Source organism: Neolamprologus brichardi, chromosome 2 (assembly GCF_056152115.1).
Source record: "Neolamprologus brichardi isolate AB-2024 chromosome 2, ASM5615211v1, whole genome shotgun sequence".
Classification (NCBI taxonomy): Eukaryota; Metazoa; Chordata; class Actinopteri; order Cichliformes; family Cichlidae; genus Neolamprologus; species Neolamprologus brichardi.
In genome coordinates, this window is record NC_142105.1 from 5,883,690 (window position 1) to 5,904,402 (window position 20,713).

The 20,713-nt window shown below is 37.8% G+C and overlaps 1 protein-coding gene across 5 annotated transcripts in view; it reads left to right on the forward strand.

Moving 5' to 3' along the window:
- ldb2a (LIM domain binding 2a) overlaps positions 1–20,713 on the forward strand; it is a 104,997-nt gene that overhangs the window by 25,355 nt on the left and 58,929 nt on the right. For all 5 annotated transcript variants that reach the window (XM_006798870.3, XM_006798871.3, XM_087846574.1 and 2 more), the window contains exon 2: positions 1,821–1,923. In XM_006798870.3, coding sequence (XP_006798933.1) covers positions 1,821–1,923 — 103 coding nt within the window. The remainder of the gene's footprint in view (positions 1–1,820; positions 1,924–20,713) is intronic.

Consider the following 20,713-nt stretch of genomic DNA (forward strand, 5'->3'; position numbering starts at 1 on the left):
ATAAGTCTTTTATAGTTTGCTTCCAAGGAGCCTGACTTTATTGTATTTTTTTTACGTGGTCTTGAGCAATAGTTGTCCAGACTTTCTGAAGGTCCTTCCAAGGTTTTAATATATTTTATATTAATTTTTATATTAATTTTGTTCCAATTTCTTAAAAAATGCAGCAAACAAGGGTGGCTGGCAAGCAAGCATTGCTAAGAAAGGAAACAGGGAGAAAAGACTGAGGTATGCCAAATTTCACAACAACCGTACTGAAAATCGGTGGGAACAGATCCTAGGGAGCGATGAATTCAAATTTTTTGTGTCTAATTGTCGTCAGTGTGTACAACATGGAGTGTCTAACACGTTGGAGGCTTTATCATGGTTTCCGCCAGCGGTGTTGGGGGTCAAGACTGATGGAACTATAAACACGGAGAAGATTTTGAATATGATTTAGAAAGCGTTCGACTGGCACTGGCTTCGTTTTTCAATATGACAATGATTCCGAACACACTGCAGGTGCAGTAAAAACATACCTGATTAAAACTATAAAATGGAACACTATCAGTCATGGATTGGCCTTCCCAGAACCTGGCCCTCAACATTATTGAAGCAGCGTGGCATCACGTCGATAGGGAATAGAGCTAAAGGCATCCGGCATCCAAAGAAAAGCCTTGGGATGCTCAAGAAGCCTGCAAAACTGTCCCTAAGGAATACCTTGAGAAATTACAAGAAAACCTGCCAAAGCGAATTAAGGCTGTGTTGACAAATATAGGTAGTCATACAAAATATTGACTTTCAAGAATTTGCAAACTCCATTTGCACCTTTCAATACTTTTTATTAGTATATTAATATTAATTTTTTAAAAAAAAAAAAAGCATCACTGCTTAAGCTACTACTAATAGTACTTTTTTAAACAATCATTATGTGATTGTAATTACTAGTGATACTGTTATTATGATTGTTGGCCTGCTGCTACTGTATCCATTACTGTTACTGTTACTTACATTTGTTTATTCATATATTTTTTTAAAAAGTAATTAAAAAAAATCCACCTAATATATTAATATTGTCAGCAGTGTTCTTATGGCCAACTTATCATGACCTGCTGTGAAAGTTGAAAAGAGAAGTTGATCTTAAAGCTGTTACACTTCAGCTTGTAATTCAGCCTCAGGCAGGGCTTTCCCAAAGTGCTCGCTTAAGAAAAGCAAAGAGTGTTACCATATTTTGGCTTCACGTCAACTTGTGTTAAATTCTCGGGCCATCACATCTCATCTTTTAGAATTCTCTTTTGTTTTGGTAAAGAAGCATTCCTGACTTCTATTTTATTCCCATATTTTTAACTTTCCCATTCTTGATCCACACTGTACTGTGTTGTATTTAAACCATTTTACAGGCCAAACTGTAAACTTTCATAAAGCTTCTGAGTTTCATTTGAATGAATACAGTAAGGGGAACACTCGTGAATTCGCATGTGATAAAAAAACAAACTACATTTGTGTTTATCTTGTCTCATGGAAAAGCCCGCATTGTCACAATATCTTTGTCTTATCAGAATAAATCAATATTGAATTTATGTAAAAAAATGCAATAGCACAAGCACGACAACCGGGATAAAGGAAATTCACTGGGTTATTAAATAGTAGAAGAAAATGAAGAATTTCATACCCAACTGAAGCAACACGTGGGCCATTGAAAACACAAGATTTCACACAGTACATCAGGTGGCGATGACCTTAAATCTGTGGCTGTTGTTAAAAACTGTTAAACAGTATTTTCAAATGGGTAGGAAGTGGTATACCTGTCTTTATGACCTTTGACTTTGTTTATTCCCTAACAGGAAAGCGACAGTTTGTGGTGGGATGCCTTTGCGACAGAGTTTTTTGAAGAGGATGCCACTCTCACGCTTTCCTTCTGCCTCGAAGATGGACCAAAGAGATACAGTAAGAACACACACGATCATCTCATTTCTTCTATTCAAAAACTCCTTTGTTAATAACCACTGATTATCCACATACCTCAATTAGTAGGTGCCAAATGAATATTTTAATTATGTTGTATTTTAAGTAAAAAAGCATTTATTTGTGACAGTTCTGTCTGCACATTGTTTTTTTTAACTTGTCAGGTCATTTTTCAGTGAACAGCCTTTTTCTGAAGTCACTCACTACTCTCTGAGCAACACTGTAGTCTATTATGCTAAAATGACATTTAAGGTACTAAAAATCATCATTTTTATCACATTTTCAGACTAGAAATCTGCATATAAATACAATGTTCATGGAATAAAAGGAATAATACGCAGTGTTCTTTGGGAAAACCCATAAACTCAAAGCTACTGTGACATCACCCATATTCAGTGATTTTGTGAAATTTTGTTTTGAAGTTGAACTTTTTTTTTTCATAACCATGTTGCGCTGTGGATTTTTTTTTTTTTTAATTGGACATCACAACTGAGGAGTGGATCTGAATAAGAAACCAAGGTTACTCTTTGGTTATACAGTAAGGTGGGCAGTCACAACATAGTCATGCCCTAAAACAATGGTCCCCAACCCCCGGGCCACGGACCGGTATGGGTCCGTGAATCGTTTGGTACTGGGCCGCGAGAGTTGAGGCTCGGGTGTGAAATTTATGGTTTTCAGGGTTTTATCGTTAACTCTGTTTCCCTGGGTCTTTTCCTGTGTTGTAGTTGTGTGTCTTATTTTGAAAGAAATATTTATGCGTTACCATAGCGACCAGAGCGCATTAAAGGGCAGAGAGGAGGACGTTACTCTTAATGTTTCTGGCGCATTTCAGGAGGACGCTGCTAATAAAGTTACATAATTACACAGTGAATTTGCGTTTGTTATTATATTTACAAAATACCACAGTTTTTGTCTTGGTAGTATCATTTTATTTGTTGTATTTATCTGCGACACCTTAAAGGCTGGTCTGTGAAAATATTGTCTGACATTAAACCGGTCCGTGGTGCAAAAAAGGTTGGGGACCGCTGCCCTAAAACAATGATGCCAAAAATGCAGGCCACGGCCCTCTAGTGGTTCTTGACGGCATTGCAGTAACATGTAATTGAAATCACAATAAAATGTTTAAAGTAAAAAAAAAATTAAAAAATATATTTTTAAAAAGTCACATGAAATGTGTTATTCGCAATTATGGTGGCTAACACGTGCTGCTGAAGAAGCCCAAGTTTATATGTATCGCTGGAATTTTTCAAGTGTGGGTCCAGAACACCAAATAGTTTTGTGTTTTGATTAATGATGTAATTAAGTAGGACCACAAAATATTTTCAGGAAGATTTCAAAATGGACCTTTACATTGTGAAGTTTGGGAATGGTTACCCTGATTTATTGTTTATGTTGAGCTTAAATGGGAGTGTAATTTAAGAGATAAAGATTCTATATACTCGAACCTAGTGATTAAGACCTATAACTCATCAGCAAAGTGTTTATTGAGATATTTGCACAAATGAGAAGTGGGGCAGTTTGTTGTAAATCTTTATAGGATCAGACTATAAAGATCAGCAAGAGTCACCCCCTACTGGCTATTAGAAAGAATGCGTATATAAGCCTATTTATTACTGGCTTCCTCTTTAGATATCTACATCTGTAACTATCTTGCTGTATGTTCAAAACCATTAAATTCATAAGGGGCATTCTCTTAAAACAACCTGTTTTCAAGGGTCTTAAACCACCACTCGAGGCGTGTTTGTAAGTGGCTGAGAAACACAACTCGCCATTTCTTTTTTTTTTCTTTCTTCTTTTTTTATTGAAAACTTCCACCTACACATACTCAGACACATACTCAGACATTGTTCATCATTTCTGGGACTGACTTTGTGCTCAAATGGGAAAAAAAAGTTGTAGACTACTTCCACTTTGCTTTAACCTACTACATCTTCTTTCAGTTAAGTTATTGATTTCCTGAATTTCCCAAAATGCCTTCATAACAGCTCTTAGGAGAAAAAAAAAATGTGTGAACTTCTTCAGTTAGCGAGTCAGACATTTCCAGTAAAGCTTTGTAACCACTGAGTCAACCATTTCTGCATTCGGCTACACCGAGGCACTGACAGCAAGAAAATTGGTATCTCTTCTTCTTCTAACAATAGGTTTTTCTCTGCATGTGATTGCCGAACATTGGTGCAACATCACACGTAACTACTGGTAACCTCTTTCTGAAACTTTCATCACAGGCCTGTGTTGTGGGTTGCACTTTTTAAATAAAGATGCAAGCATAAACCGCAGTCTCGAAAATAGACAAATAATGGTTATGTCTGTCTTGTGAAGACACAAAACAGCTGCTTTTGTATAAGATCATAGTCGTGGGGCTTTGTGACAGCTTGGTACTTTTTACCTAGAAGGATGCAGAAGAAATTGATACCATGTCTGCTTTACTTCCAATACGTTTGAGAAGTTGAAGGATTCATATTGGTCTTCAGATAGAAAAAGTCTTGCTCATTTACTGCAGTGTTAGAGGACCAGTAGTTTGTGCACTTCAAGGTTTCGGTGGACACACATCTCTCTGGAAAATATTTGGTGCTTAAGGGGGAAAAAACATAAGAAGAAATAAAAAAAAATATCCAGTCGTGGAGTTTAAATTTCAGTTTTTTTGCCTTATTGACAATGAGCTTAAACTAAAAGTTTGCCCTAAATAGAAACACAATAGGTTGTTATTGACAAATTACCCCTCTGATTTGCTTGTTCTCTGAAGCCATGGCTGCTGGAAGCCAGTAGGTGTTGCTATGCATGTAGTCAACCACTATACCAGAATAAAACAGGATTTCTTGAAAACATAATTACAACTGTCCTCAGAATATCAAGGAGAATCCCTTGTTTCTTTATTAAAAGAACACTGAGAACATCTCTTAAAGAAAACTTATGAATTAACACAGAGAAAAAAAACACCTTTGGCACCACTTTGATACCTTATACTGTTAAAGCTGTTTGCATGCTGTAGGCTGCTCATTGAGTTGATTACATATTATTCCTGTAAGGGAAATCAATCATGTTTCAAAGAAGAGTTTAACAAATGCAGACATACACGTTCGCACTGAGAGGTAGATAGAAAGAGCAATACCAATCTCATGGGCGTTTAGTATGAAGATGGAGGCCAGAGGGTATTATCTAATATGGAACAGGTAGATTGACTCTAAAGCAAAGTTAGCAACATGTTGAATGTAGTTTGTTTAATCCACACACAAAACGAAATGAAGAAATTGCCATTTTAGGAGCGGCTATTAGAATGAACAAATTGCCAGCTTGTGGAGGTGCCGCATAGAAGTTAGGGTTGGTTAAAACTGTTTCTCAAGAAGTAGTTTAGCAAATGAGTTAAAAAAAAAATGGCTAAAGACTGAGCTGTAGAGGTGCTGGGAGGAATATTTCATGACTTAAGAGAGAGCCAGCCTTGCTGCTTCCCCCTGTTTTTCATTTCTTTTTTGTAAGTCAGTGCCAAGAATATCTCGGTAGCATCCCTTCTGTAGTTATTCATCCAGAGATACAGAAAGAGCTGCAGTGATTAGTTGATCCACAAAAAGGAAATCTCAGATCATCACTATCTCACTATTTTGAGAATTAAAGATTTAAATAATAATTTGAGTAATCCTTTGAGAAGAAAATATGAATATTTTTGACTTTTCACGAAGGCAGAACTCAACGAATAAGGACCCTGTTAATGAGATGTTATAAATAGCACTTTTGACAATTTTGGGGGCATTTTTTAAACATTTTAATTAATCTGGTAACTGAAAATTTGATGAGAGGGTTGATTTCTAATGGAAATATTTTTTTACTTTGGGTTGTACAAGCAAATAATGTGTTTAATTACACATTTTGCTTACACTTTTGCATAGCTGAGCCAAGTTTAAACTCCAGCACAGACAATAAAGACAGGAGTGTGATATCAGCCATCTCCTTTTTTGCAAAGAAGGCCAGTTAGTGCATTCCCCAACTGCTGCTTTAAGGTTTGCAGGGCTTTGGGTTTCTAAATAGTTGGTATTGTATTGTACGCTTTCAACTCCTGAAAATAGACCGCTGCTGTAGTATGTGGTTTTCTGCAGCAAATGACAGAGCACAGGCTTTTACTGAGTTTGTGATATTGTCCCCTCCATCTCATCTGCATAGGTTTGTATTTTGATATCTGAAACATATTGAATATCACACAGACATAGATAAGGACGTGGTGCTCTAAAATGAGGCGATGTGTGTGTAGCGTCTGCTGGGTTTGTGTGTGTGATGCAGCTCAGTTATGGAAGAGGAGGAGGGGAGAGGAGAGACGGGCAATGGAGGATTGTTGTGAGCTGGGCCCTGGTTTGCTTTTCAAATGTAAAAATAAAAATCCCCATTGGTGTAGAGACGGTAACCTTGTTCCCCCGGGAACGGGAGGCTTAACACCATGGCGATGATGACTCACCGTCAGTTTCAAGCCTTCCTCGATTCACATTCAGGTGCGCTAAGTTACACACAGCGAAACACATCATCGAGGAACAATCCACCAGCCTTACACGTACCAAGCAACAGATCCGATTCTAAAGAATAACAATGAATCTGAAAGAGATGTGGCTGTCTCACTCAGCTTTGCACTGGCACCTATGCATTGTATACATAAAAACACAGCATAATATATCATATAGCAATACTTGTAGTCATATATATTCCAGTTAGCTATATTTTCCACTGCTCAGTACTGTAGTTATTTTTAGCAACAGCACTTGAACTGCTTACAATGACTCAGCAGGTAGGAGGACGGAAGTGCCTTGCTTAAGGCAACTTAAATATTTGTTTAGGGAGAAGTTCCTGTTGGATAACATGAAAACTGCAGTAACTTGTTACTTTATATAATGACTGCTGTTAAAAAGTTACACTGTTACACTGTTTCCATTTTGCATTACCAAAAACGTCTACAAATTTGCAATTTTTTTGTGCATATTGATGTCTCTGTACATAGCATCTCCTTCATGGGTTGACAGCTTTTGGCTAGCTAAACTTTAAGCTAGCTGTCTGTTTCGTACTTAAAGCACTCTTGTGTGTTTTTTTCATTAAGCTGCTGTCCTAGATTTTTCTTTGCAGCTGACTGACACTGGATAACATGAAAACTGCAGTAACTTGTTACTTTATATAATGACTGCTGTTTAAAAGTTACACTGTTTCCATTTTGCATTACCAAAAACCTCTACAAATTTGCAATTTTTTGTACATATTGATGTCGCTGTACAGCTTTTGGCTAGCTAAACTTTAAGCTAGCTGTCTGTTTCGTACTTAAAGCACCCTTGTTTTTTTTTCATTAAGCTGCTGTCCTAGATTTTTCTTTGTAGCCGACTGACACTTTTCTCACCAGATTGCCATTTGCATTCAATTTTGTGAAAAGCTATATTTTAACCTAAACTGTGATCGTTTCTTGACACAAACCAAGTAGTTTTGATGCTTAAATCTAACCAAACATTCAAGTGAAAACAAAATTAGGTAGCAAGTAAAAGAGGAACTTTCAAATGGTCCACACAAAAATCAGGTCTAAAATAAGGTCAGTTTTTGCCACCTACTTCTTTTCATGGAACCTTCAATGGGATGTTTCAAACAGTGGGAACCAGTGACTGATATTGCTTAGCTGGGTGACTCACCCATTTTGTCAAAGCTGCCGGCGTGGCTCATTTATATGCAAAGTGTTCTTTGGTGTCTGTAGCTTGATGCACCAGGTTTTGGCATGATTGAGATCGTACTCCCACCTTGTCTGTTTTCAGTGCAAGGGATTACTACTATGAAGGATCATATTTAACCCAAAAACCACAATCCTTTCCTTACTGTAACCAAGTAGATTTTGGTGCCAAAACCTGTGAAAGTGGGTTAAAATGAAACCAAGTGAAAGTCAAACACATCTGCAAGTGAAAAAAAGGGACCCAATGGCACATTAACCTCAGTCTACTGCCTGAAAAACTTACAGTGCCACTACTGTCGCTCTAACTTTGTGCTGCCGACTTTCTGTGTCTCTGAACCGGTACCATTATCTTTCAGCTGCCAGTACAGCTACATCCTCCATCCTTTTGCTTTTAGATTGTACTGTTGGCATCTCAGAAATTGAAGCTCAACGTGCTGTTGGGCTCATTGTTAGTCATTCAGCACAAGCGTGTCAGCTAACTGCCTAACATATAAAATGTAAATGTGACCCCCGATGTGGCCTTACTCTGAAATCCTCTCCCAGCTTCCAGCAATGTGAGAAAGCGCTGATATATGGTGTTATTGTCATGCAGGTCAGAACAACACTGACCAGTGGAGATGCGAGTGTGTAGGAAGTGGAGAACGGTTAGCGGTGGTTAAAGGGTCCATGCATACATGCTGCAAGAGTGAGTGAGACACAAAAGGTTATAACATTTAGCACAGTGGAACAGCATCTCCTCTGACAGAAATATTCTGAGTAGAACAAAATGTTTTTAAGCTAAGTTCTCAGCATTATCTTTGATAGATTTAAATCATAAGGCTAAAGATCTTATCTTTTTTTCCCCTCATGACATTTATACAATGAAACGAGAATATATGGACCTATAAAGATTAAACATGTTAAGCAAATGAAAAGGACAAGTCTTGACATTTGTGTTTTATTAAACAGCTTCTGCTTGTAAAGCACACATGCTTATGTTTGAGATGACATTCATTAAACTGTTTATGTATTATTCCATTAAAACAGACCCGATATGTTTATTTTTCATTTTCTGCGTAACGTATGGAGGTATAAACACAAAAACTCCCGTCCTCGCTGAAATGGAATCATATTTGTTTGAGTCATACAATAGCTTATGCGATAATTACAAGGAAACAATCATTTCACTCCATTCTGGGGTGCTCTAATTTCATAACGTTCAGCGGAGGAAAAATTAGAAAAGCTAATTTACCTAATCTGTTTTTTATTATTGCATGGACCTGCGTTCAGGTGTTTTGTAACTCGTCTCCAGCTGGTGTTCATTGTGGCTTCTCAGAGGAAATAGCTCATATTGGATGTGCTTGCGTGTTAATTGTTGGAGGACAAACGGTAATAGATTTGTATCCTCCTTCAGCCCCCTCTGCTCTATGCCATGCTCCAAAATCAGTTCTGACCTTTAACTGGAATTGAAACAATTAGTTATTGATTAAGTACTCAATTTAAAGAAAATTGATCTTCAACTTTGTCAGTTTGGTAATTAATTTGTCATTTATTAAAAAAACAACAAAAACAAAACATTTATAGATTTTTTTTTTACACTTTTATGCTGCTTTCCATTGCCATTGCTGCTCTTTGATTGGGTTTTCACTGAAGTGTTTTGAGGACTTGTCTTTTTCCCCCGTTGGATTTCATTGTAAATTGAATGCCTTTATTACTAACAACAGTCAGCAATTCAAGCAAGCAATTTGAAGATGCGTTTTTGAGTCGCTTTTGACACTTTTGAACAGTGGTTTGCAAGCTTTTTCAGCAATCCCCCACTTTTTTTCCAAGCTGTAACCAAAAAAAGAGAAAAAAATAGGATCCAGCGTGGTAGCATCAGCAGCAGATCAACAGGTTAAATCAGCTGCAAGTCAATGAATGTTCATTTAACCAGCTGGTTGGCTGGTCAAGCCCCAGATTTAACTAGTAGTTTCTTAACCAAATCATATCTAGAGACTGACCTAGAAAACCTTAAATGGTTTCCTTGCTGGTGAAATGGTGGAGAATTTAAAGTCACAATATGTGGCTGATTTCTTAAAAATTATTCCCTACTTTGTGTTATTAACGAAAAGCAAACAGGATTGTCTGTTGCTTCTAATTGTGATCTACATGTATCAGGAACAATAAGCATGACAGACGACAACATAAGCAGCTTATCCAGACAGATTGCATTATTTCTTCCCTCGCCTTGTTCTTGCAAAGATCTGAAGAGCACTAAATGTGAGGAGTGAGAATTCGCAGCCTCGGATATGCCATTATAGTTTATAGTTTGGACATAAAACTTAACAACATCTTGTATTGCCATGACAGCATATTGCTTTTGATATAAGTTAATATTTTTAATATGTTCTTCTTGGCGTCGTATTTTATCTTTGGACTGAGAGTTTTGGTGCACATTTGTGCACCCTTGTATGTGTGTAAAACAATTCTCAACCGGTGCAGGCCAATTACTGTTTTCTACAGTACACCGAATATTCAGAACCTCTATCTAATTATACCCTCAATTGCTGTGGCCTTAACATTCGCCCCAGTACCTTGTCTGGCTCTGCAATCTATGAGGCATCTGATGAAAGCTGCACTCCATGATGCAATCAAAGAGCAAGGCTCATTTTAGAAGTAGTTCAAACAAGAGAGGGAAAAGTCTGCATGTTTAGTGGGTTGGTTCAAGGCAAACTGCAAAAGTGATTCACAACGCATTTACAATTCATCTAGTTATTCTTGCATTGCAGCACGCAATAATTGCAGCGATAAAATGACCACAGCTAATAATCTTTAAGCAAGCATGAGGACATAATGAGGAGGAAGAAAACACGGGGAAACTGTTTTAATACTCTGCCTCTGCCGTGAAGTAAGCTTAACAAGGAGCTCACTTGGCGCTATGAATTAAAAGTGGCAAAATTTTAATCAATAACCAGATTGCGTACGGTTGGAAATGTGATAATGATCAGATCTTTTCTTGGACCAGTCTTACATTTGGCAACAAGACCATAATGAGTGTTTTTAGCCATATAAGGCCAGTGTTATTGTATTGGTAAAAATGTCTGACTTAAACATACAATGAAACATTTGTTTTATTCAGTGAAATAAGAGTTTCATTTTTGTCTTGTCCTCAGAAAACTTCATAATGTACCACAGGTTTACTCAGCAGTAATGACCATTTCCCTGTACGTAATTAAGCATTTACAAAGCATTTTAGCTCAAAGCTATACAACTTTAGCAAGAGATGTAAATTTTGAAACCATTAAACAAAAATAAGGTTTTTATAAGGTTTATAATTTATAAGGTTTTTATTTAAAACAAACAACCCCCCAAAAAAACCCTCCAGGATGTTTTTCATCGAAAGAAAAGTTTTTTAAAAAAAGAATAAATAAACAAGCAAAACAAAGTCTGACACATGTTCTTGTCAAAAAAGCCATAAAAGCTGCAAAACTACCCCACTGTCCAAACTGTGGACCTTAGCCTTAAAGATTTTATATAAAATCCTATACAGCTGCTCAGCTTGCACCACCTTATCACTCCTGGATATCCACTGCTTTCCTGCCACTGCTACAACAATAAGTCCAGTATTCAGTCCCCTTTTAGCTCTGTTTAATTATCCTTCAAATGCTGTTTAACCACTAAAAGCTCCACTATGTTAAGCAAGTTATTACTGACTTTGCCTGTCTTTTGTTTGCTACCAGCCACGTAGAATACAGTGGGTTTATGAGAACTTGTTAGGTAAAAACAGCTGCCTGCCTGCGACTGCTGGAAACAGGATGGACTGAACCATAGAGTAAATGTGCCGTCAAATGAAAATAGTGAAAGAGGGTAACAGCTGCATCGAGCTGCCGAGCTGCATGAAAATTCTCTGTAGTTTCATCAGTACAAATAACAGCTCACACAATGTATAGTCATAAAAAAACTGAATGCTACAATGTAATATGTGTTTGCATTAATGCATCAAGACCCCCAGTTCAGAAGCCAGACTCTATCTTGTCTTCAGGAATGCCAAATTTATATTCAGCTTGCAAGAAACTATAATGTCATTGGTGTGCACTGTGTCCTTCGTGTATAATTACATAACATAAATCATTTCTTTGTCCAGTGTTGGCCTTTCCCTCTGTTTGTGCATGTGTTCATGCTTGTATCTCCCCGTATGTATCTTTTTGTGTGTTTTCCCCGTTCAAGCGACGGTAAATGTTTGTGCGTGAATGTGCTGGTTGGAGAGTTAAAGGGATCTCAATTCTTCTGTGGTGGCAGTTGTTTTGAAAGGAGGAGGTGGAGGTGGTGGTGGTGCGGGGATGGCGATGGTGGGGGGGGGGACGGTGTGCGAATCTGCTTTACAGAGAGATGGATAGGATGGATTGAAGGTGTAGAGCGGTGATTGGCAGGCGGGATGATGCGGCCCTGGCTCAGCTGCAGCGCTGAGATGTAGGCTGCTGCTGATTGACAGTCGAGCTGAGCCTGGGAACCGCAGCGCTGGATTGGCCACAAAGAAAGACGGAGGGAGAAAGTGCAAGAGAGGAGAGAGAGAAGAGATAGATTTAAACATAAAAAATGTACCCTTAACATTTTGCTGTATATTCTGTTCCTGGATAGTTCGACACTGCCATCTATTGTAAACTATGCTGATGGCATTTTCATGATATTTCTGACAGCTGACATTGTGCTAAATGTGCATCTGTGTGTCTATGTGCAGTGCAGTCGACGTGAGGAGGCAAAGTCATATAAGGGGCCCTTATATATCTGAATAAAAAACATATAATGTAGAGAGGACAACTTTTGTCCTTGACAACAGCTTTAGCCTAAGGCTGCAGAGACTGTTTTATTTTCATTAATTGATTTTTTGGGGGTTTTTTTTGGTATATTAAATGTCAGAAAATAAGGTTGAAGTTACTTGTGTTTTTTTCTAACCGGCAGCCCCAAACTCCCAAATATATCATTTGTAATTGCAAAAAAAGCTGAGATAATGGGGCATGCTCAGAAATTGAGATCCCAAAACTGATGAGTGTTTGGCAGTTTTGCTCGATAAGTAACTAACCTAATTAAACACTCATCAAAATAATTGTAGCTGATTTTGTCTTAATCAACCTATCAATCAAATTATTATAGCAAGCCCTCAAACTTTGTTAAAATACTCTTATTCAATTTCCAAAGTGTATGCAGTTATAATTGCGTCCCTTTTTTAAAGAAAGACCTTTAATGTGGAGGAATCTCAAAATAGTTTAGAGATACTGATTGCTAAGGCTGTGCAAACCATTGACTTGATGCTTGTGTTCATGTTCTTTTAAACAAGTTAATTACATTTTTCCTTTGCTTGCTGATCTAAATTTGCCGTCTCTAGCTCCGCATTGTTAGACTTTGTGCTCTGGCCTTGGAGATGGCCGTTGATCTGCAGATGGCAGCTTTGTGATATTTACAGCGCATAGTTTTTGATAAGCATGCATGATGGTATGCAGTGGTCATTTTATTCAGCTGTGAAACATAAACACCCTCCGTTAGTAAGTTTTGACCTGGAGGTCCAGCGTCTTTGCTTCTGCCGTATTTTCCGACCATTACCTCCCACTCCAGCAGATCCACGATCCCTCTGCTGCCTGCACCTGCAGCCAGACGATCTTCTGAAAGCCTGTGTGCCCTGCCCCATAAAGAAAATAGGATGCATGCGGCTCAGACAGATTTTCACAATCTAAAGAAAAGCTGTTACTGTTGCTTTTAAAAAGACACTTGCAGAATACATACATTTAGAGTGGACCTTTCTTTTAAATGTGGCGCTATGGATCCTGCATCGCTGATGCCTTATGTTGTTTCACATACAGTCAACAGGCTGGCATATTAAAGGACATGCAAGTTAGCATTAATGATTCAAAACCCCCAAAAAGCAAAAAAGAATTGAAATGAAACATTATTAGATATCAGTCGACTCGACAGGAAGGAAATGTATTTTGTGACTATTTCCTTGTGCCTAGCTTGCAGATTCTATTAGATTCAAATAACCCAGAAAGTATTGCATTAGTACATTTGCAAATGATATACAAAAATCAAACCTATTAGAGTGAAAGAGATCTTGATTAAGTGAAAATACGAATAACATAACTTACTCATAGAAGCTAACTCTAACCAATAGGATAAATTACAGTAATTATTAATTAGTTCTTTAATATGTTTTATTTTAAGGTACTGTTTTGATGGAAGTAGCTTCACATTTTTGAAAATCGTCTTATGCCTTTTTGTCCGATGTTATCACCTTATTTCAACTCTATTGAATCTAATGATGACTTAAGAGAATTATTTGTTGTGTGCCACCTCTTTTCCCCTTGCAGTCTGTTTTCTGATTGCACTTGAGCCGCACTTTCTCCATCAGAAACACCAGCTCTGTCTGTTTTTGATTCAAGCCAAGACAAAATCGATGTAAGATGTAAACTATAAATTCAGCCGCACATTAAACAAGTGAAAATAAAATAAGGATAAAACACGCATGACAGGTTTGGTCGAGTCTGTCTTGAGCAACAGCCAGGTGCCCATGTGTACACTGAAATAGGTTTTCCTAGCTGTGTTCATTGCTTCTTTTCAAAGAAAGATCGTTTTCTAAAACACTTTTGAGGAACACTTTGTTTTTTTTGGATGTTTCAGCGCTTTTCCCCTCAGTGTCAAGTGGAAATTAAAAAAAATAAAAAAGTACACTACATGAAGATTATGTTTTTTACATGAATTGCTTCAATAAAGAGGCAACCAAACAGCATGTAAGGTACCACATAGATGCGTTTGCCCTGAGCAACTGAACCCCGAGCTGGTGTAATTCCCGGTCAGAAACACTGCTACGTGCCGTTCCCTTGGCCTCTTTATCTATTCCTCTCTTTCTCCACTGCTACAGTCAAATAAATGCTTAAAATCCCCATGTCCCACTCAACAAAACTTTCAAATATAATAAGGCATATTTGAATCTAAATGTAAAATGAGTGTTTGAATAAAGAAGCTGTAAAAGTTTCGTAACTTCACCAAACTCTCGAAGCAAGTCTCTGCAGACTCTGCAGGCAGTTGGGATCAGGAGTTTTGTCTACAGGCTAGTAAGCTCACATTCTGACTCTGATTCATAAAGGAATCTGATGAGCCCCGAAGCTCCTGAGGGATCCGTTATTCTCTTCTGTGAACTTAAAGTGGATCAAGCTGTCAAAAACGCTCATAGAAACGATTGTTTTGTTAATTTTTTCCCCTGCAGTAATGTCAGGTATGAAAAGGAAATCTTTAAGTGTTCATACTGTATAGGCAGCTAGATATTCATTCATTAAATAAAGCTCTACCTACCATCTTGTATCTTCATGCAGTCACTGCTGCTGGTGTGCTCTGCCTGTATAAATTCATCAGTTTATGTTAGGTATAGCAAGGCCTGCTCAATTCCAGTCCCATTAAAACTCTTCTTTCTGGAATTTTGCCTAAATTGTCTGTTAACACCCTTATAACAGCTAGAAAATGTCTGTTACAAAATAATTATTAATGGAATCAATTTCAAAGTCTAATTGCAGGTTGTATTTTCATTTTTATTCCCAGTGGCCGCCCGATGGCAATTAAGACATAGCTGATTGTTTAGTTGGCAGAACAGAAAGAGTTTTAGTGTTTATTTTTTCATTCACCACAGGCCTGTTATCGGCCCCTCTCTGGCAACTGGCCATCTCCCCTTTCTGTGTGTGGTTTGTGTAGCCAATCAGATCAGCCAGCCTGCATTCTGGGTTAGAGTTGAGCGAGGTGAAAATGGTGGTGGCTACTTCACATTCTAAAGCAAAGAAATGAAAGAAAGTTTATTGAACAGTATCGGGGAAGCAAGTTTCTTTGAGTGGAAAATGATAATTCAGCCACATTTTGACTGCGGTGGATCAAGCTGGCACATTTCGAAGGCACCGGCAATTATCAGAAACAGTCACTCGATTTCCATGACAAGAGGCAGTAGCACCTTGTCTGTCTGCAGCTGACAACCCCTTATCAGATGCCATTAATATATTGGCAAGATATGTGGAAAAAGACATGCCCCTGTTATGTAAATTTCCTTTGGCTTACGCGTTTTTTTTCATGCCTCCCTTTGATCTTGCATAAAATTTGTTTTAATGAAATGGCTATATCGAGCTAAGAACACTACGGCAACGTACTTTAATTTGGAAGTTTTATAGAATAGATTTATGGAATTGTTTTAAGTGCATTCATCATCAATAATTACATTTATTTCATGGTTTAATTTGTTGTGCAGTACATTACACATTTTATGAAAATAAATATTTTAAATGAGTCAATTCCATTTATGCATGCAGAGGTTATGAAAGCACAGCAGAGCCCGAGTCAGAGCGCGCTGATATAATTTAACTTTAACTTCAAATTGCCATTGTAACTGAAAAACTGCTGCAATTAAAACGCAGTCAAAGTGAACTCAGACAAAGCCGGAGACAAAGACAAAATGATACAGAAGTGAAACTCTATAATCCTGATTGTTCGCTGCTCTTAATCAACCTTTTGCAGTAAAACCAATCAATAAAAAAAAAAAAACACAAAAAAGTAAAACCGCCAGAATTGATGTGATTCCGGTTTTGATTTCTGATAGACGATTTTTTTAATGCAGTATGTGAGAATCCGTGGGTGTTTGCACAGTGTTCACTTTATGTGAGAGCTGGATGAAAATATACAGCAGCAGATGTGAGCAGTGGATTTTGTTGCGATGTTTGACCAGACAAGAAAGAGACGAGCCTTTGTAAAGACATAATGTGGTTCTTCTGAGGCTGCTGGGAATTGTAGCCTTTTCATTCTAAAACAATATCCAATATCTAAAATAATTGACGCCTACTCTCACACAAAAAGCCCGCTGGCATGAAAGTAAAGCACATTAGGAGGCACCTGCAGTTCATTTTACTTTTTTTTTTTTTTTTTTTTTTAGCAAAACAACACATAACACTTAGAAATATTATTGTGTGCCATTATTCTTTTCTGTCTGCTTGCACTTGGTCATTGTTGTTTATTGACAGCAGACTAAAAACACCAAAGGACTTGAAGGACAAATAAAACAATAAAAGCGACAGACTTTAGAAACTGTTTTATTTCTTAGCAGTAACACCTACATTTGTTTTGCATGTTCATTAAAATAAGCAATTACTCCATTTTTTTTTTTTTTTTTTGGGGGGGGGCGCGAATGTATTAAATTAGTATTTTTTTTCCCAATTTTCAAGTTTTATTTTCAAGTTCATTTCGTAAGGACTTAAAATGACTCTGTTTCCATAGCATTTATATGTGAGAAAGCCTTTCCTTTTTTTCAGCAGTTCATGAATAGATAAAGCTTCTCTTCACACTAACACATGGCATAGCTCCTGGATTACAATCACAAACGGCAACTAGTCATCAGACTTTCTAAAAGTGAAACTCGATTTCCAAAGCCAGCCTTTTATTTAATTGACCGCATTCTGAAAACTGGCATATAGTGAGTGAGAAATGACAAATACAAGCAGTTGGAATTGTAAAGTCTTACATTGCTGTCTCACTCTTAGGTATAAGATATTTTCGCACTATTTAATTAAATTTACTGTAGGAAAGAGCATTAACAGTGTCAAATACTTTAATTTTGAAGGGCATGTTTCACATTTCTGCTATATTTCATACGTGCCCAAAACAAGTGTCCAATATGTTTTCTACTATTTTTTTATGTGACTAATTGGTAATCTATAGACCTTAGTTACACATTAGTGGGTTGGATCCTTTTTTGCCTTTAGAAATGACTTACTTCTTCATGGCACAGAATCGAGAAGGTGTTCAAAACATTCCTCAGAGATTTTGGTTCATATTGACATGATGGCTTCACGCAGCTGCTGCAAATTTGCTGGCTTCTCATCCATGATGCAAATCTTCTGTGGCGGCACTTCCCAAAGGTGTTCTATTGTATTGATATGGTGATTGTGTAGGCCATTCTAGTACAGTGAACTCATCATCATGTTCATGAAACCAGTTTGAGATCATCTGATATTTGTTATATGAAACTTTATCCTGATGGAAGCAACTATCAAGGATACAGTGGGATGGATGTGGTCAACAACAATGCTCAGGCAGGCTGTGGTGTTTAAACTGGCAGTAAGGGGTTCAAGTATACAAAGAAAACACCAGCACCACCAGCCTAAACCATTTATACAAGGCAGGATGGATCCATCCTTTGTCTATGCCAAATTCTAACCATACCATCCGATGTTGCAGAAGAAATCGTGACTCATCAAAGCAGACAGTGTTTTTTTCTTCTAGCTTGAATTTCCTCCTCTTAGCTAACAGAAGTGGCGCCTGGTGTGATCTTCTGCTGCCGCATTCAAAGTCACTTAAATCACCTTTCTTTCCCATTCTGATGCTCAGTTTGAACTTCACCACGCAGAAAAAGCTTTTGTATAACTGTAAAATTGCATATTCACTACATGTGTTCTACAAACAATGGGGCATAGGTTATGTTGCCAAGTACCAAGCTGTGTTTCTATATTTCTAGCATTGTCATTACCAGCGATCCATGTTCTAAAAACATCGGTGACTCCACTGTTTGTCTATCGTCAGAATAAACCGTGCCAGCTGGGAATTCTGGTCTGTTACATTTATTTTATTTTAGAAAAAGCATATATTACACTTTCATGAGTTCAGTTTTTTTATTTTGGATATTTCCTGGGAAGGTTTACAGTTCATTTGCTTTGCTTTTTCCCCATATACAGGAGCAGTATGTGGCTATGGAGGGAGTAATAATTCTTCATTTTGGAGTTAAAATGTTTATTTATTTATTTTTTGCACAAGTCTGCTAATTTGCAGACATCTTTGCCAAGGTCTTTGGGCAGTAGGGCTGTGGTGCACCCTAGTTTTCTTGATTTTGGCACATGCACAGAGAGCAATTAGGCGGGAGAGACTGAATGAATCTTTCTTTCTCTATGGTTGCAGGGAATTGATGCTGGTTGCTATAAAAATGAGCTGAAAGATAGACCCAGGAAGCATAGATCTACTGTGTTTACAGTGCAAAACAGAGATGAAAATAATATTATCAATTGTTTACTTGGAATCACTTTAATCGCTGATAAAATATTCTTTGATATGGTGAAGTTGGCACATCGGTTTGCTGTGAAGGCTCTAAAGAGAAAAAACAAAACACAAAACACAACAGTCTTACAGTATGGCACTATTTCTAGTTTGAAGAGCTTCGTATACTGCTTAGAGAGTGGTCACTCGTGTTGGTTTCCAGATGGTCTGAACCAGGGTGGGAACTATTGTATGAAGCTAACAGGAAGGGGGAACAGCTATCGGAGGGCACCAGCTGTCCGCGAGGATGGGCAGGTCCCTTGGCTTCCTGTTTCTCAACACTCTGTGCGCCCTGGAGCAAAACAAAACCAGCTTCCCCTTCCAGTTTGAGAAACAATACATGTCACACACACACATAGCCCTCATCTGCTTCTGTCCGCCTCTCGCCCTCTTTTCCTTCTTCCTTGTTCTTTCTCCATCTTATCATCTGCCTGTTTTTCTGCTGCATTGTCCTTCTTCTTTATCATCTCCTGCTCTCCTTCAGCTCACATTCTCATCTGTTCTCTTCCTCCTGCTTATTTCCATCCTTTATTTTACTCTGCTTCCTCCCTCTTATTCTTTTCTGTCTTTTTCCTCCACATTTTCTTTACGCTAATGATTTTCACCATCCTTTTCCTCTGCTTCATTCACACCTTCTTTTTACCTCTTCTTCCTCCCTAGTTCTGTATTTTATGTTGGTCTTGCATACATTTTAATTTAAGCTGTGAGTGCCTATACAATGCCTTACAATTTACTGTGTATGTTTTAAACATCCATGTCTTGAGTTATTTTTTTAAAAAAAGAAAAAAGGTTTGAAAAATACAGTGAGTTGTGGGCGGTAACAGCTGGAACTTATAACAAATAAAAATATATTTAGCAGAAAGAACATAAACATTTAAAGATAAAGAGTCTGAATGTTTTGTAAGATAAAATGTGTTTTGGGGGAAAAATTTGAATCACTCTGTTGAAAGAGTAAGATCTTTTTCAGCGTCTTCAGAATTTGAAATTGCAGCATTCACTCTCTCCGTGCATTTAGTTTCCATATCACTTTGAACCTACATTTTGTAATATATGAATTAAACATGAAATTACATTTACAAGGATCCTGGGAAAGTTTCCCATGGGGTCTTTTTACTTTACACTTCTGCGATTTGTTTTGCTAAAGTGGAATTTGCAAATGTTTGCTACAAGTAACGACGACAGACGTGTAGCTCATGAAAAAGTGAAGAGTGAAATGCAACATGAGCTTTTAAAAGTAGAACATTCCTGAAAGGTCAACAAGATGAGCTCTGAGAGAGAATGAAAGAGAAGATTTATTAATAATAAATAGAATTTCCATCTGCACACGGGAGAGTAGAAGAAGAACCCCACCTGGAAAACATGCAGTGTATGCACAGTATAACACACACACATACGCAGTCACAGACAGAGGACACATCTGGTCTTAGATTCAAAGACAGTGGAAAAAAGTGTTGGCATCTGTACAGAAAACACACATACGCACATCATAAACACACACGCACAAACAGTTGTGCCTGTGCACGTCAGCGGTGCAGAGTTATTGACACATGGAGAAATCCATATTTATATATAATACAGTGTGGTGGAGGCCCATCAGTCTCCATAGTCTGTGAAAGGGGCCTGCACTGCTTTACTTAAGGTATTAAATGTTTATGTGGCGCTTTTTTCATCCCTCAATAACTCTTCTTTACACACACACACACACACACACACACACACATATTGGCAGAAATTCACCAGTTCAAAATGATATATTCATCCTGATGACTCAGTCTTTGGTGTATGTCTTTTTGACAAGAAGTGGCACAAAGTTTCCAGGACATTTGCTTGTGTTACCAATTCTCAGGTGTACCTCAAGCTGCAGACACTGTAACAATGAATTCTGTTCTCATACAGCTGACAGGGCGGCTGATCCCCAGCAGGTAGAGCAAGTTGTTCGGTGATCGCGGCATTGGCATTTTAATCCCCAGTTCCTCCTATCAACATGCTCAAACGTCCTTCAGCGGGAAAGTGAATGGAAAGATGAAAGTT